The sequence below is a fragment of the Pan troglodytes genome, chromosome 3, assembly GCF_028858775.2.
Source record: "Pan troglodytes isolate AG18354 chromosome 3, NHGRI_mPanTro3-v2.0_pri, whole genome shotgun sequence".
NCBI classification, from domain to species: Eukaryota; Metazoa; Chordata; class Mammalia; order Primates; family Hominidae; genus Pan; species Pan troglodytes.
Window position 1 is genome coordinate 93,973,315 of NC_072401.2, and position 18,701 is coordinate 93,992,015.

The 18,701-nt window shown below is 32.8% G+C and overlaps 1 protein-coding gene across 3 annotated transcripts in view; it reads left to right on the top strand.

Moving 5' to 3' along the window:
- The window catches only part of GRID2 (glutamate ionotropic receptor delta type subunit 2), a 1,611,884-nt gene that overhangs the window by 413,549 nt on the left and 1,179,634 nt on the right, over nt 1-18,701 (top strand). For all 3 annotated transcript variants that reach the window (XM_054682694.2, XM_054682695.2, NM_001164703.1), the window contains 1 exon segment: nt 7,048-7,203. In XM_054682694.2, coding sequence (XP_054538669.1) covers nt 7,048-7,203 — 156 coding nt within the window.

The window sequence follows — 18,701 nt, forward strand, 5'->3', positions numbered from 1 at the left end:
CTGACAGCTGTGGATTCTGCAGCAATTATTACTAGCTTGGGCCTAGGGAAAGTTACTTAACCTGAGTTTCATTTCCCTCAAAGGGTTTTTATCAGAACTAAATAAAATAATGTCTATGAGCCACTTAGTACAGTTCCTAGTACTAAAAAATATTAACTGCCAGTGTTTCTAATATTTCAATTATTATAAATTGAAGAGAAACACAACAGAGCACAATTGTCTCTAATTCAGAATAATATTTGCTAATTGTCATGAATTTGATGTATATCCAGCACCTCCTTTACAACAATTAGAGTCATTGTTTTGGTTTCCTTCTTTAGTCAGTCAGAGTGCTTGTGAAGGGTTAGATAAGATGAACTGAGAAAAATATACCTCATGATAAAAGGATACAGGGTTCTGAAAACCCTATTTCATGCCTGCAAGGATATTAGCATAGAACATATTAAGAAATGTTCTGTTAAATAAGAGGCTGCTAAAACATTTGTAATACAGAATTAAATTGTGAATGATATATCAACTTAATTAATATTTCCTGAGCAGATAATAATTATATATATATACACACACACACATACATATACATATAATTTATATCTATACACACGCACAAATAAGCACATTTATTACATACACACATATGTACATTCATTACATATACACAGTTGTAATATATATGTGAGTAATAAATGTACCTATTTGTGCATGTGTAATATAAATATATAAACATATGAACATGTATTATATAAATATATACACATATGCATATGTGCATATATATGTGTATATATTTATATACACATATATGTGTATATATATATATACACATATATGTGTATATATATATGCACAAACATTGCCTTCACCTTCATTGTAATGATATCCCACTGAAATAGTAGCTGATACTATGCTAAGTAAAGATGCTTATTGGTGTCAAAGATATTATCTATACTTAAGTAAAGATACTAAATTGTATCAAAAATGCTAATCTCTTTTGGTTGTAATACTGCTAATTTTTCTTACTACCTAGTAGTTTTGAACATGTTTAACATTTTTTCTCCTTGAACTGAGGGTAACATGAATGAGACAATGAAATAAAGGAGAAATCTGATTTTTACAATATTTATAATGCCTTTTATTATTTGCCCTCCTTTTAAAATGCATGTATAATTTCCACTGGCAATGGTAGGAATGCCATTTGTAGATGAAAAAAAATGTTATAAATCTCTTGACTTGGAGATATGCTCACAGTGCAACTAACGTGTATGCAAAATGCATTGTCAGAATTAAATTAAAAACTCACTTGTGAATAGTAGCATCTAAAACAGAAAGGATATATGATGATTTAACAATTCTGAATAGTTCTGCAGAACTGTAAATCCTACTGTGACTAATAAACTCCCCAAGGCAGAAGGTTGCACTCTTTTCTTTATTTTAACTTCCTAAACTAAAGTTTTTGAAGCTTCTCAGGCAAAGGAATTAAATTTCATGTAAAACTGGTCTTACGATCAGCATTTTACTACATTTCATCAATTTTATAACCTTCATGGCTTAAAATAAATGGATTTAATATGCTAATCATCATTATAGTACTATTTATTGAATATATATGTATATGTGTATATACACACAATATATGTACTGAGGTACCCTCTGTCTATATATAGCCACCATAAAAAAAAATGCTTAAAGTGAAAAAAGCATAAAATGGCAGACATAGCTCCAAACTTGAAACAAGGACACCTAACCTCCTACTCTACATCTTGTAACCTTTGGCTGTGTAATTTGGGTGAAAACATTTAAAATGCTTGCACTACAATTTATGAAGCATGACAAGGTTTTCATAAACCATCTCTAAAATTCCTTTCAGCTATGAGTTTACAAAAACAACATGATTCCTTCTTTTCATGATCTTCTTATGGCATCTTATTTCCACTATGGCTTTATTAAACACTTAACCCATTTCAAATATTTGGCCACTAAATAATTTGTTAAAGAGCACAGTGGCTTGGCTTTGATGGTTTTCTCTGTGTTTAGGAAAGATTGGTTTGATGAATAGATGGATGAATGGCTGGATGCATGAATGTGTGAACACAAAGAGAAAAAGTGAGCGGAAAAAGTTGGGGGGTAGAGAGAGTGAGAGCATGCACAAAAGAATCATCTCTGTTGTTAAAAAGAAAATAAAAGATTCATTGCATGTAGCATCTTTGCTAACTTTCAGTTAAGTTTATTCCTTTTATGATTACCTACCATATATAATTTATATGTTAGTCAAAATTAAGTGAGTAAAGAGATTAAAAAGTTTGAACTTTCTGACTAAAAAATAAAGATCAGCTATCTTTGATTTTATCTGGAATTATGAAATCCAACGAAACATTTATGCACAAATGTTTTATATAAGTTTTTCTAGATGATATGCTATTGATTTGCAAGAGGAATGTAGATGTGTTGATGCTTGGTTTCAATATTTAGAGTCTTTTATTTTAAACACAACTTGATAAGGTTGTTATAGAATATGTATATCTTCCAATAATTCTATTCACTGTGGAAAATTTCTTCAAGATTATCAAATTTTTTCTCAATATTGTTAGAGGAAATTATGTGCAGGATGAACACATAATTTTTTCTCTACTATCTTATCAGGTAAATAATGTTTACTCCACTTGCCTCTTAAATTTATAAGACACAAAATTTTCAATATTCAAACTAAAATACAAGTTTTTAGTATGATTATTAATTACCTTGTGTATGATTATTACCTTGCTAACTTGGGTTTTCTGGAATCATAATAATGCCTGTGACAACAAATTAACATGCAAGTACATTTTCAAGTCTACTTTTGTTTTAATTTAGGTTTAAGTGTAACTTATATTTTATCCATACATCTGAATATAGGTATTTTATTTTATAAGATTATATCTATTTTATAAGATTATACCTAATTTAATGTTAAAAAATATTTAATCAATGATTCTTGAGTGTCTAAACTATTCAGGCTCTTTTATACACAGTGTAAGTATAAAAATAGTTTATATGGCCTAGGAAATTATATTTTACTAATGTGATAAGGACTACCTCTGTGGTAGAGGAAACACCAAAAATAAAACCAAGAAGGAGAAAAATCTTCGAATGTTTGGAGACTTGTTGAGTTGGTTAGGTTAGTGAACTTATAAATATTTTATTTTAAAGGCATATTTGTGAATGTATTTTTGGGTGAAATGATTTTATGGTCTGAAGTACTGACTTATTTCAAGCACAAAAAATCTACACACACACACACACACACACACACACATAGACACACACACAGACACCAAGCATATATCTATTAGGTTTAAAGAAGAAATTTGGATTGTCATTTTAAAAATTGGCAAGTAAGTATATGTATTTTGGGAATATTTAAATACCTTTCTAAAACATAATTATGCTTTTTTTAACAGAAGTACTGTAGCTTGTCAGTTAGCTTTGAATTGTACAATAATTTATGAATTTTCAAAGGGCATACCTGCATTAATACTTTTACATATGACACTTCAAAATGAAAATTTAAGCCATTATCATTGCTTTAATATTACTATAAATTTAATTAAGTTGACAATTATATTTTTGTAGAACTTTGTCTAAATTTGGTATTTTTTTCATATATATGCTAATTGGTCCATTAGTCCGTGAAAATTGTTTTCAGTAGCATTACATGTAGTACAAACTCATAAACATTAATATTTTTCTAAGATATAAGAAGACACGTAAACATGATATAGTTTTCATTTAAAAATATATATTTTGGCCACTTGCATGTCAGTATGTTTGTATAAGGATTACATAAAGGCTTTATTTCTCCCCCCATAAAAGGAACAGAATATCAACCTTTAGTGATGGAAATGACTAAAAATTGCTGTAATAGGAATATTCAGGAGGTGTTCCTTTCCTGCTTTATTGATTGGTTATTCTTCCCTTCAGTTTGGCCAATAAGAAATATATACAGAGTACTGATGAAATGCTGTGTGTGTGTGTGTGTGTGTGTGTGTGTGTGTGTGTGTGTATCAGTGGTGGAATCATTATTTTATATTGACAGGTCTAATCTGCTTTTCCCATGAAGGTTATAAAATAAAACTGAGTGTAAAATCATGCTAATAAAAATACCTGAGAAGGATCTAGATGCTTTGACATCATGTTAACTACATAGTTAAGAATGTTACATTTGAGCAACTGTATAGTTAACAAAGTAGATCTAGTACCTATAGTATTGGATTATCTAGATTGGTAATATCTGTGTATTAATACAATGAATAGAGATGACTTTGCTGTGACTATTGGAAGTGGGTGAAATTAGAAAGGAATTTCTGTCCCAGGATCCTTCCTGTGGAACTAATCACATTGTTTTCAGAATGCTTGTGTTGAAGACAAAATATTGCATGCACTCCTGTAGTACAAAGTCAGTTTAAGATGAGATTTCTATAGCTGAAGAAAAAAGTAAATAAATAACTGGGATTTGAAATGTTGGATAAGATTTTCTGTTCTTTGATTACACTGTTTGCAATAAGATGAACTGTTTCTTCTGTGTACTTCCTTGCTGTTTGCAGAAAGATGAACTGTTTCTTTTATCCATTTTTTCAGTATATCTTAATTCTGCAAAGGATTGACTAATGTGCTATCATTTCTGCAGGTTTCTGCTGTTTATTAACCCAAGTTTAATGTTTAAGGCAATATTAAGTGTTCTGCCATGTAATAGTAAAATGCTTCCATCAAAAATGTATTACCAATACAGCAGAAGTCAATAACATCACCTGCTATAAAACAAGGTTGATAAGAAGCCCTTTTTTAAAGACTCATTTAGAATCCACGACAACTTGAAACATCTTTGTATAAACACACATTACTACTTTGCAAATAGACATTTAGATTATCTGATTTAAAATGAATTGGTTATTTCAGCTTCAATTATAAAAAATTTGTATCATACTTCCTAACAAACTATTAAAGAAATTTGTATATCTAAACCTGAGAGCATTAAATTTCAATGTAATGATTAATCTAGATCTACACAAGGATTATCACATATTAAAATAATTCTTATGAAAGCTGCTTAAATTAGCAAGATAGGTCAAACATTGTCTAAATGTTTTTACAAGAGCTTAGATTAAAAAAGCATTATCTGGTTCAGAAAAGACAGGTTAAGTAAAAATTAAAGTCTATAATATATTTGATTAATAAAATAATAATATTCTCATTAGTAAACATCTGATAACATATTAAGGAAGTACTCGATGTATATGTCAATTTAAAAAATTCTGGCCAGGCGCGGTGGCTCACGCCTGTAATGCCAGCACTTTGGGAGGCCGAGGTAGGTGGATCACGAGGTCAGGAGATCGAAACCATCCTGGCTAACACAGTGAAACCCCGTCTCTACTACAAATACAAAAGAAAATTAGCTGGGCCCGGTGGCAGGTGCCTGTAGTCCCAGGTACTTGGGAGGCTGAGGCAGGAGAATGGGGTGAACCCGGGAGGCGGAGCTTGCTGTGAGCCGAGATGGGTCCACTGCACTCCAGCCTGGGCAACAGAGTGAGACTCTGTCTCAAAAAAAAAAAAAAAAAAAAAAAAAGATTCTTCATTATTTTCTCTCAGGTTCTCAGCCATGGACAGGTATTCAAAATATATAGGAAACAAGGCTATGGCTTGAGGAGACTGATACAATCCATGCCAATATAAAAGAGCAGTGATGGCCAGGCACAGCGGCTCACTCCTTTAATCCCAGCACTTTTGGAGGCTGAGGCAAGTAGATCACCTGAGGTCAGGAGCTCGAGACCAGCCTGGCCAAAATGGTGAAATCCCGTCTCTACTAAAAATACAAAAAAATTAGCCAAGTGTGTTGGCGTGCACCTGTAATCCCAGCTACTCGGGAGGCTGAGGCCGGAGAAAGGCTTGAACCCGGGAGGCGGAGGTTGCAGTGAGCTGAAATCACGCCATTGCACTTTAGCCTAGGCAACAGAACAAGACTCCATCTCAAAAACAACCAACCAACCAAAAAAACAAAAAGAGCAGTGAAAAGATAAAGCCAGCTTCACACTGGCTTTATAATACACACTGTGTATATAATGATAATACACACTGTGTATTATCATTTAATACACACAATGTGAGGTTTAGACAAATGTGTTTAATACACACAATGTGAGGTTTAGACAAATGTGTTTAATACACACAACGTGAGGTTTAGACAAATGTGTTTAATACATACAATGTGAGGTTAGACAAATGTGAGGTGTAGAATTTGAGCATGTTGCTCAAGGTCGTATACTTAACAAGTGACAGTATTTAAAATCAGTTTGCTCTTAGAATCAATGTGTTTACCAAATATTCCATTACCAACCAAATAGTCAATAAAAGTTAGCACAGTGTTTATCATCATCATATTTACACATGGATAAAAAATGCTATAATTATCCATTAGGACTTACATTAGTTCCTTGAGAAATATTTATCCATTCCCTCTGCACAGAGATTTGAATGTCTTTACATTTTCTATAAATATTATTGACTTTACTATTATAAAAGATAATGAAACCCGTGTTCAAAAAAATGGGGGGAGTAAGAAAGGAAGGAAATGAAAAATAAATTAAGATCGCAAGAAAGGTTTGATTCCTATATATTCTATGAATGGGCCTCAAGAAGTTTTCTGAGCTTATTTCCTTTTATTCAGAAAAGAAATCTTCCAGCTATGAATTCCTTAAAAATTTCATGATATAAGATATCCAATGTATTGGATACTTTGTCATGTAGAAGCTTTTTATACCTATTATATTTTCTTCCCCATGATCTACCCGCAATAACACTTTGAGGTACTATTTATCATTCCATTTGGAAGAAGTAACTATATTCCTTCTCAGCTATTACACTGCTTCCAGTACAATGTGTTTCATTAATAAATAAAGTGCATGCTCTAAGTGAAAGTATATATTTTTTAAACACATAAGTCTCCTTGTCATATTTACAGAGGGCATGACAGAATATTTATGTTATTATTTAATGGCAAAACTCACTTCTTTCTAGGAGCAATTTTTGATGAATCTGCCAAAAAGGATGATGAGGTATTTCGCACTGCGGTTGGTGACCTTAACCAGAATGAGGAGATCTTACAGACTGAGAAAATCACATTTTCAGTGACGTTTGTTGATGGCAACAACCCTTTCCAAGCAGTTCAAGAAGGTAAGGTCATCAGTATTTATTTTGTTTTTTTGGTTCAATTCAAATGGCAATGAAATTATCTTTGATGAAACTTATTAAACATGGACATCATTTTTGTATCTTTGTTGATAATAGGGCATTATTTTCCTTGGAGATCACTGTTTTGTAGATGTTAATCTTGTATTCCAGTTTTGAAAGGGCAGAATGTGGAAAGTTATTATATTAATTGAAATATAATATGAAAATGAACAAATATTTACATGTAAAAGCTTTGCAACATTTTTATGACTTCAGTGTAAATGAAACATCTTTTTAAAATAGTATTTTCTAACAGAATGTTTACTTTGGACTTCTCTGAGATAACTGCCACCTTGGGTGTTGTTACAACTTGGGATGACATATCAGGTGAACTCATGACAAATGTACTGCTGCAAGAAAAACCCTTGGACACTACATACAAATCAAAGATTTTGCATTAGGACTCTAACATACTGACCTACGCTATAAATTTTACTCTCTACGAGGCACCAAATATTAAAGCACTTTCCTTCTTTTCCTCTGTAAACCTGAGTAAATTAAATTTTTTCATTGGTGCAAAGTAATGCAAATACCAATTATTTTTAATATATTGGAATCATCATTCCTATTATGAAGGTTTTGATTGAAAGATCCTAGAAAAATGGAATTTTCTGTTTGATTCTATTAATCTAATTAAACATTTAGCCTTGATCCAGAAAGCACTCACTTTAAATGAAACTATTGGTTGATAATTGGGAAGGTCTGAATGTTTGTGTCCCCTCCTACCCCGCTGCATAGGTTGAAACTGAATTCCCATTCTGGTGGTATTAAGAGGTGGGGCCTTCAGGAGATGATTAGGTCATGAGGGCTCTGTCCTCATGGATAGGATTAGTGCCCTTATAAAACAGGCCCAAGGGAACTTGCCTGCCCCTTCTGCCATTCGAGGACTCAGCAAGAAGGCCCCGTCTGTGAAGCAGAAGAAGATCTCTCACGAGACACCTAATCTGCTGGGCCCTTGATCTTGGATTTGCTGGTCTCCAGAACTGTAAGCAATAAATTTATGTTACTTATAAATTACTTAGCCTGAGGTATTTTGATGTAGCAGCCTAAACTAAGAAACTAGTCTACCTTATTTTTTATTGTGATGATGTATTTAAACTGAAGATAATGAATGCAAAATTAATTTAGTCAAATAAAACATTTGCCTCATTAAAAATTTAAATAGAATTTGGCAGAAGAAAAGGCAGATACCATATTAACTGTAACAAAGTTGGGCAGGATTTTTTTTGTAATGCAAACATTGAAAGAGTAAGGAAAATAAAAGTGTCTGAAAACGTGTACTTTTCATTTACTGTTTTATCTGCTTGATGCGCAGGTAACATTTATTGAAATATATTTTCAATCAATAGCACTGGCTACTGTTGAAACTTATTTATATTAGTTAGAAAATAGATATGTGATTGGTGGTCTAAAAGTTTTTTCCTGGTTAATGGAATGGAGTAGAAAATCATTATTTTTTGAAATGAATAGAACTGTTTTAAGTAAAAACTGGCTTTACAAAGAATAGGATAATAATGTTTGTAATAATACAATGAGATTTTAATTTTTACTAAGTAAACATTAATGCAAAAAGTCAGATTGAAATAACCATTCAGTTATTTACATTTTAAAATCAGAATCATCCCGACAATATAAGGCTTTCAATACTGGAAGTGTTAATAAATGTTAATAAATTCTCTATGGAAATATTTAAAAGCATTATAAATTAATATTAGAAATAATAGAAGGATCTGGAAAATCATAACATAGAATTTGAAGATATCAAATCATTTTAAAGATATATTCAATAGGAAATATATGTCATTCATTTTTAAGAAATCTGTATTATTTTTCTTTCTTAACTCTTATTTGTAAGGACCAGAATGTGAGCAGGAAAAACGTGAGGACTGATTTCTTTCTTTATTTTCTCAGTAACTACATATTAATAATTGTGAATTAACTTCAAAGACAGGCTAAACCACCTATGCTTTTTAAAAATTAACCTTGAGTAAAAAAGTAGTAAGAAAAAAAATGAAATGAAGACAACACAATGGTGAGAAACCTGAATTATAAATTAAGAAGAAAAAGTCCCTCACCCCTTTATAAAAGACTATAATTTGAAAAGTAATGACAGTTTTTTAAATACTACACCTTTTTTTTTTGTTTTAACATTGCTCTCTTTAATTATTCTGCTGCCAGCTAAATTCTGAAAACAAAAGTATCTTGCAATAGTGATGTGACGGCACTGAAAGCAAGTTGAGAGAGGCAATAAGGTTCCCAGATAGAGACCACTAGGTATTTGTCAAGAAAAATGAAAGAGCTGGACAGTTTGCCTGATGGTTTCTGATACTAACAGGATGTTCTCCACCAGTTATTGTGATGGTCAGCTTTGGGTAATAAACCTGAAATGAGTTCCAGGAAGCTTTAAAGACAATTTGTTTCCCTATTCAATATCAAGAAGGGTTTCAGTTAATGTTAGAAGTAAAAATAATTATTTATATAATTTTTTTTGTAAAACGGTGGCTTGAAAAAAATAAGAGAAAATATTCTATTGAAAGAGAACAAACAACCCATTCAGAAGCACTATTTTCTTCAATGTTTTGAGGAAGTAATTTAGGAGAAAACCTCAACTGTGCCATTGAAGATAGTGAACTTTCTCTCATGCAGTAACATGGTTACTGCAATACTATGCAAACTTGTATTGAGAGGGACTAACATCACCTTGTCTGTTTTCATTTTTTTATAGTCTAAAGAAGGAAAAAAGATTCAATGATACAATTATAAGTGATTGCTTATATATTAGCACTCCTAATGAATTTATAGAAAAACTCATGGTTTTGATCCCTCTGCCTGTTTATTCAAATTTGAAAGTCTCATCCTTGAACAAATAGCATCATCAAACATATAGATAGTAATAATGACAAATGATAATAGGGATCACTCAGAGGTTAGATAAGTAAAATCTAATAGCTTGAAATCCTCAATTTATTTTATTGTTAGAATTTCCTCTAATCAGCCACATTTAAGAGCTGGTTTTTTATTTTAAAAATCAAGATTTCTGTTCATTGTATCTTTCTACTGTTATCACTTAATAAGAGAGAGGAATTCAGTGACAGCCTATATAACCCATAAACAGTAATAAAGAATATTGGTGTTTTGGAAATCTTCCTTTGTAGCTTTGGCTACAGTACATTTTTGGATAGCAATTAATCCTTTAGAAAATGAGTTTCTAGACAGATACCTCAGTTATAACACGGGGTACACATTCCATTCTCTGGAGATCAATGACTGTATCTGTTAATTTTGTCAGTATTTGGTAACATTGGTTTCAGATCTTTGAAATACATGAATAATAGAAAAAAAATTCTGTTTTCACAAAAGTTATCTGGAAATAAATTACCTTTTTTGAGATTATTCTTTTTTCCTTTCTTATGAATGTATTTGTTGATAAGCCATTTTTCATCTTTTGTGTACTGAGCTGCAGGATATTAACCAAGGGCAAATACATTTTCAAACCTTAACTCACGAGGTTTTCTTGACAATTTTTTTTTTTTCATTTGGATAGGCTATTTTGGTATCTAGGATGTAGTGTTCTCCATAAAAAGATAAATACAAAAAGAAAAAAAAAAGGTATATGGGTTATTTTTAAAAACCTTGAGAATTATAGGGGTGGAAAATTATATAAATCTGGTTGAATATTTTCATAATTTAGATGAAATAATTGAGACCCAGAGAGGTTAAATAATTTTTCCTAGTTCTTCTAGGGTTACCAGGCTTGTGTGTAGCAGAAAAAGAACTAAACCAAGACCTCCTTTACATCACTAGTCCAGTATTTTTCTTGCTATATACCCACCCATGCATATATATAGACACACATGAGATAGCACAATGTATTATAGGACTTCAGTAAGTAATGTAAGGACTCAAAAAAGTAGCAGATTTATGTTTTGATATTTATTTGCTATTTATTATTTATGTTCAACCATGGAATAGTAGGAAAATTTCAATCTAGGTGATAAAGGCCAGTTACATTATATAAATCAATCTTGTTCTTTTGGCCTTGGTTTTCCTCATTTGTAAAAAATGAAGGAATCTGAATGTAATGTATTTTTAAGGTAACTTTCATCTCTATGCTTCTATGACCCTTAAGAACACAGTTCTAGAATTAGAACCTTATAGAAACGATCATTATTTAGTGTCCCTTTAGAGAAAGTTTCATGTTGCTGAAATTGCCTCCTAGTTTTTCTGTGTCTGACTTTAAAATAGATTAAACAGATATAGGGTATCCATTGTTTGTTCTGCCACCTCATTCAACTGTTCACCACAACCCACAGTACTCATTGCCACCAATAGAATTCAAAGGATCTTGTGCTGATTCCCTTAACCTGAACCAAAGTAGCTGTTCATAGGTTACTCTTTTTATTCATAAGTTACTCTTTTTATTTTCTCTTATAAATATTTTCTTCTGTGGCATCTATGTACAACATTTAGCATAAATGTACAAATATTTTTGTGAAAAACACTGCTGTCGTTTCTGAAAGCAGTACTTATTGTTTATATTGTTAGCTCTTAGCTGAGATGAACATAAAATGGGCCATGAAAGGTGGAAATTTATAAGAAAACAAAGTCAGGAAATGTAAAGATGGTATATTTGTAGAAATCCTCAAGTCAAAAGGTGAATGAAGTATGAATCCATATATAATTCTTACATGTATTTGATGTATTAAGAAGGAAGTGAAGCATCATTCTTTGATATTTAATGACAAGACTCAGCTAAACAATTTTGAAATAATTGCTCTTATTAGAAAAATACCTAAAAATAAGCTGCATCGTGAGTATAAGGGCAACATTATACTATAAAGTCACAAATGATTCTGTTTGAAAGAAAATGTATTAAACTATAATACTTTTTTATGTATTGCAAAACATTATAAACAATATCATTATAATTTAAAAACACAAGGTTTTTGAAAAAATGTCCAGTGCTTTTTGAAATATAAAAATTTGAATCAATATCTCAAAGTACCATTCAAAGAAGCAAACTCTTACTGTAATATGCAGTAATGGGATTCATTAAAGTTAAACTGTTGTGATGCTGGAAATATGAACACAAAATAAATGATATTTTTAATATGTATAAAAAAGTTGTAGTTGATAGAGATCATCTTGCAAGTTTCAGTCTGGTAGACCTTACGACTACTTCTTTGCATATCTTAACACCAGTGTTGATTACCCATTGCTCTTGTAAAAGGTAAACATTTCACTAATAAAATGACGATTTCAATTAGATCTGCCTCATATATCTTCTAAAATAAAATAATTTCCAGTATATGATTATGCTTATAAAACAATAAAACTGCATTCATTTTTGGTTTATGTTACCAATCTCATTTCTTTATAGTTATAAAAATACATACATATTTATTTCATGTGTGTAAATGGGATGACAGGAAATTAGCACAGTCAGAAAAAGTACAAGGAAATATAATTAGGAAAAAGCACATCTCCAAAACACATTACCATCCATGGTGAATATTTCTGGTCATTGATTAAATCTAAATAGTCTAGTCCAAAGAAGATGTAAATAGAATGATTTGTGTGGCTGCATTATTTGACACTTCTTTCCAGGGATTATTCTCATTTATATTTCATTTATTTGCCCACTGCTTTAATATGACATTTTTACTGTGATTTAAAAATCTGTTAATTTCAAACTTCTTACACTGGATTCTGCAACTTTCCTAGCATAATACTACAGTATATGTACCCCAACAGCCTGTGTTTCCTGGACCAATTTTGATAACTTCAATTCCAGCTTATTTTCTGAATTGTCTGACAATAAACTAAACTTGAGAATTGTTGTCTGTAGGAGCTGAGAAACAAAACTAGGAGATCATGTGGGTATGATTCTATTCATTCATTCATTCATTCATTCATCCATTCGTTCATTTATTCACTGTTTTCATTCCTACTTTCCTTCCCACATCAAAGTCAAGGTTGTGATTTGAGTCTCAATGTCTATCCCAGTGCTCTGGTTAACTCTGGACCATCTACATGCGTGAATTAGTGGAAGGAGCAAATCGTGTTGTTGAACAGCCATCTCCAAACACCTGCACATCAGGAGGGATGCTGGATGTCTATTCAGTGACTAAACCCCCTGTTTTCCTCTATGAGGGAAGATACTTAGCTTGGTCCTTTCCCCAGCAATCTCCTGCCAAAACCTGTATTACTTTTTCTCCTTGCCTGTCACATTCTAAAGACTGGGCCACAAGGTCTGGAATTAGAATCTATCTTATGTGTGATCTTTAGTGTCCATCATCAATGTAGTATTAAAGGACAAATAATTCTATGCTTGTTAGAGACAACACCAATATGCATTAAGAAAAAAAAACAGCTCACACAAACCTTTTCCACTGCAGAATTTCCCATTAAGAGCAATTAAAAATATATATATTTAGAACCTAATTTTGAGATTACTCAGTCAAATTAATTTATTCAAGTGCTTATTAAATGCCTAGTACTTCCAAGATTGAGCCAGCTACAATGGGAGATAACCGAAAAACAAAAGAACACAGCATATAACTCCAGGAATAAAAATGTATTTGAGGAAAGCTGTGGATTTTTAACCATGAAAAAGCATGCCGTTCCCCTCTACCTTTAACTTGAGGTTTAATTGTGTTAATAATAGAAGGAACAAGATGGTCTAGCTTTTTAAGTATACTTTTCAGGAAAGAGAGGTATTTTCTTTTTTTTACAATCATTATACCAAATTTATTTATTTATTTTTATTTTTTTAATTTATAAAGGAAAGAAGTTTAATTGACTCACAGTTCCACATGGCTGAGGAGGCCTTAGAAAACTTACAATCATGGCAGAAGGGGAAGAAAATACATTCTTTCTTAAAGAAGGTTATTACTTTACTTTTAAACAAAATATTCATGAAGATACAAATTGCATAGTCTAATCTTTTTTCCTGTTATTTGTTGTTTTACTGCTGTATTTGTATGTCTTTCCCTTACCTCATTTGATATCATACTCTTGAAGTAACAGGTCTCTACTACAGTGAATGGATTGAAATTCAGATGTTTACAGACCTCTACATCATAATTTTATAGCCTTTGTGCTTCGAGGACTTTTACCTCACTATCTACAATTGTGGTCTGTTGTGTTACCTCATAAAATATATATTTTAGCAATTTGTGCTGCTCTGGATTTTGTTTTATTTGGAAGAGTCTTTAGCAGCGTTCTGTGAAAGCTGTGTTTAAAGGAAGTAAAGATTTGTTCTTTTGTTGTCTGTGTTCTTTCTTCTACCAATTCTTTTCTCCTAATAATAGCACATCACTTTCTTGTATTCTTCTATGTCTGTATGTATGGTGCATGGATATGGTAACATAATTCACTTTTAATCAGTCTTTTTTGAAACTGACTCATTAGAGGAATCACTACATATCTTAAATTAACTCTGAATATCTGGTTGATTTGATTAAAAACCACATTTACCTACACTCTGCAGTTGTAATGAGAGATCATTATGTAGTCATAAAATAGTTTAAGTTCATGTTGACAAACCAATGATGACTTCAGTATATTTGGAATTTTCAATCTGTTATCACTATTATCAATATCCAACTTTTATATGATCCAGTTTACCTGGTTAATTTTAGAAGAAATAGCAAGCTGTCATTTACTTTCACATTTAACACCTATTTTTTGTTGTCCTTGACAAGTGTAATGAGGTTTATGGGAATCACACTGAATAGTCTTTTGGGACTCATGCAACAGTTTATTATCTTGTAATTTTCCAAATAATTATTACAGAAAAGCTCTCTTTTAAAAGGAACATGCAATAAGCCAGCGTGCAATAGGAAATTGCATATTCTGGGAAAAAAAAGAAAATGAATCCGCCAGTACCTTTTGGGTGCCTGTGAGCATTCAGTCTTGTGCCAACTACTCTGCACACTGTCATGCTCTCCATTGGCTGCCCTGTCATCTTACATGGTTAATTTGGCCTTTAATCTGTAACCTTGTGTTAGGTCCTGACCTATGTGTACCTCTCTTCTTTTTGCCCTACCATTATAGTGCTATTTTTAGATACTTTATTTAGCTCCCTTTTAATCCTTGACTCTCCATATTATACTGCAGACACTCAAAATGTCTACATTTAGTTTGGTATGTAAATCTTAAACTTGGTGTCATTTACCTTGCAGGGAAAAACATATATATTAAGTTCATAGCCCATGGAATTAGATACCTGCCTTTATGTATGAATTCTGCTCTATGTCTCATTATCTGTGGGCCCTTGAACACACCTACTATTTCTGAGTCTCAGTTTCTTCACAAGTAAAATGAGGATAAATACATACTCCATAGCATTAATATGATTATGTGATTATTCTGTAATGATTATATGGGATTGTAAATATGGTAGATGGGTTCCTCCACTAATCTAATTCCATTTTAATGACAGTGCTGTATGTGATGATTTAGTACCATTGCATGTGTCCCTCAGTAAGTTTTCACCCCTTTCCAATATTTCCTTCCCAAACATATTCTAGTACTTTTATTAGTGGTTCCCATGGATACCTCTGAGCCTAACCTTATTACCTGCGTAGTCAGCGACATATTTTTGCCCAAATGGGACTTTCCTTACCAAGATTTTGAGTGCTGTGGTTTTAAATATATATAATGAAATGCTTTTGCTTTTTTTTTTTTTTTTTTTTTTCTGTCTCTCTCTCTCTCTGTTTCCTTGGGCTGGTTCTGCTAGTCAGCACAGGAAGATGAGAATTATACATGTAGTGTAATTTATTTGGCAAATAGTAGTGATGTTGCAACATGTGTACTTAGGGTTGGGAGGATTTAAAATACCTTGTTACCATTTCTGGGAAGTAGAGAAAGGCCATGGAGGCCAAATTAAAGCTTTCTGATGATTTGTGTAGGCTTAATACAATCAGTGAAGTAAATAAGGCACTGAGTCATAGGTAAATGGAATTTGGCTGTAGAGCAACATAGTGTTGTAGGAGAGTGATATATGTGAAGGTTGAATATAGAAATTAATTCAAGGAAAGCTTTATGCTTTGAAAGATGGATCATCTCTGGCAAATTTATATCTGACATGATTGTTTAAAAGGTTATCTTTCCATGCTTTGCACATTTCATTGCAATTATACATAGGGAAATATTAACTTTAAAAACTCAGTCATTTGCTTATTTGAATTTCTTGTACTGTACTTCAAAAACACATGATATCATGTTATTTTCTTAAGAATTTATGCCTCACTTCAAAACAGATTTACTTTTTGGTCTTTGATAGACTAACGTGATATGATGGTTAGATGGGTTAAGTCCATTTCTTAAGCTATATTTCAAACATAAATATACATTAAAATGTCTACTATATATAAAAAATAGGTATTCCAGGCCATGCACCGTGGCTCACGCCTGTAATCCCAGCACTTTGGGAGGGCAAGGCAGATGGATCACGAGGTCAAGAGATAGAGACCATTCTAGCCAACACGGTGAAACCCCGTCTCTACCTAAAATACAAAAATTAGCTGGGCCTGGTGCCATACACCTGTAGTTTCAGCTACTCGGGAGGCTCAGGCAGTAGAATCGCTTGAACCTGGGAGGTGGACGTTGCAGCGAGGCGAGATTGCGCCACTGCACTCCAGCCTGGGCGACAGGGCAATACTTCATATATATATATATATATATATATACATATATATGTATATATATATATACATATATGTATATATATGTGTGTGTATATATATGTATATATATGTATATATATGTGTATATATATGTATATATATGTATATATATATCTCAGAATGTATTTTAGGGGAGGGTGTAGGTGGGGAAGCAGTTCACAAATCAAAGTCAGAAACAATCTTGGTATAGAGAATATTCTTGAATAGTATTACCTTGAATGCTAAGAAATATTTTTGTATTTTTGAATGTATACTTATACAAACAGAAAGTTCTGAAGTGGTCTCATGTACTCATTCATGTTATTAAAGCTGAGCAAGGTATAGAGGGCTCAGGTGAGAGAGGGTAACTAGAGGATTAAAAATTAATACACAAAACAGAAAAGGTCACATTCTTACAGGTCAAGGGATAAGATGTTGTCATATTAGCCTCATTCTACCTGCTTACAAATCCTGCTTTTATTGTTATATTTATTTGTTCAGTAAGCTTTAGTGTTTAGAACTGTGTTGCACAGTTCAAAGTTTTATCTCTATATTAACTCCAAGAACTACGGGATTGTGTAAAAAGACTGAACTGATGACTGACTATGGGGACTTTTTCGTTGATGCTGTTGTTGCTACTTTCTGTTGTTTGTTTTTCTTTTAAAGTCAGGCCCCTCTTCTGTAGGGCTGCTGTGGTTTGCTGGGGGTCCACTTCAGACCCTATTCACTTGGGCCCCTCCCACACCTGGAGGTGTCATCAGTGGAGGCTACAGAACAGCAAAGATGGCTGCCTGCTCCTTCCTCCGGGATCTCCGTCCCAGAGGGAAACCGACATGATGCTAGCAGGAATGCTCCTGTAAAAGGTATCTGGTGACCCCTGTTGGAAAGTCTCACCCAGTCAGGAGGCATAAGATCCAGGACCTCTTAACAAAGCACTCTGGCTGCCCCTTGGTAGAGGAAGTGCACTGTGCTGGGGGGACACCCATACATCTGGACTGCCTAGATTCCTCAGAGCCACCAGGAAGGACTAAGTCTGTTGATCCATGGAGACCGCAGCCGTCCCTCCCCCAAAGGGCTCAACCACAGAGAGACCAGAGCTCTGTCCCTACACTCCTGCCTGAAGTTGCTGAAATTCCTGCAGGGAGGCCCCATCCAGTGAGGAAGGATCAGTCAGGGTCCAGCCTAAAGAGGCAGTCTAGACAGGATCTGCCACAGATCAAGTGGACCTGATAGATATCAATAGAACTCTCCACCCACAAATAACAGAATATACATTCTTAGCAGAGCATGGCACTTACATTAAAATTCATCACATAATTAGAAGTAACACACTCTTTAGCAAATGCAGAATAGCTGAAATCATAACAAACAATATCTCAGACAACAGTGAAGTCATATTCAAACTCAAGATTAAGAAATTCACTCAAAACCATACAACTAAATGGAAATTGAACAACCTGCTCCTGAATGACTTTTGGATAAATCATGAAATCAAGGCAGAAATCAAGAAGTTCTTTAAAACTAATGAGAACAAAGAGAAAACATACCAGATTCTCTGGGACATAGCTGAAGCAGTATCAAGAGGGAAATTTATAGCACTAAAGGCCCACATCAAAAAGCTAGCAAGATGTCAAATTGACATCCTAACATCACAACTAAGAGAAATAGAAAACCAAGAGCAAACAAACCCCAAAGCTAACATAAAACAAGAAATAACCAAGATCAGAGAGGAACTGGAGATAGAGACATGAAAAACACTTCAAAAATAAA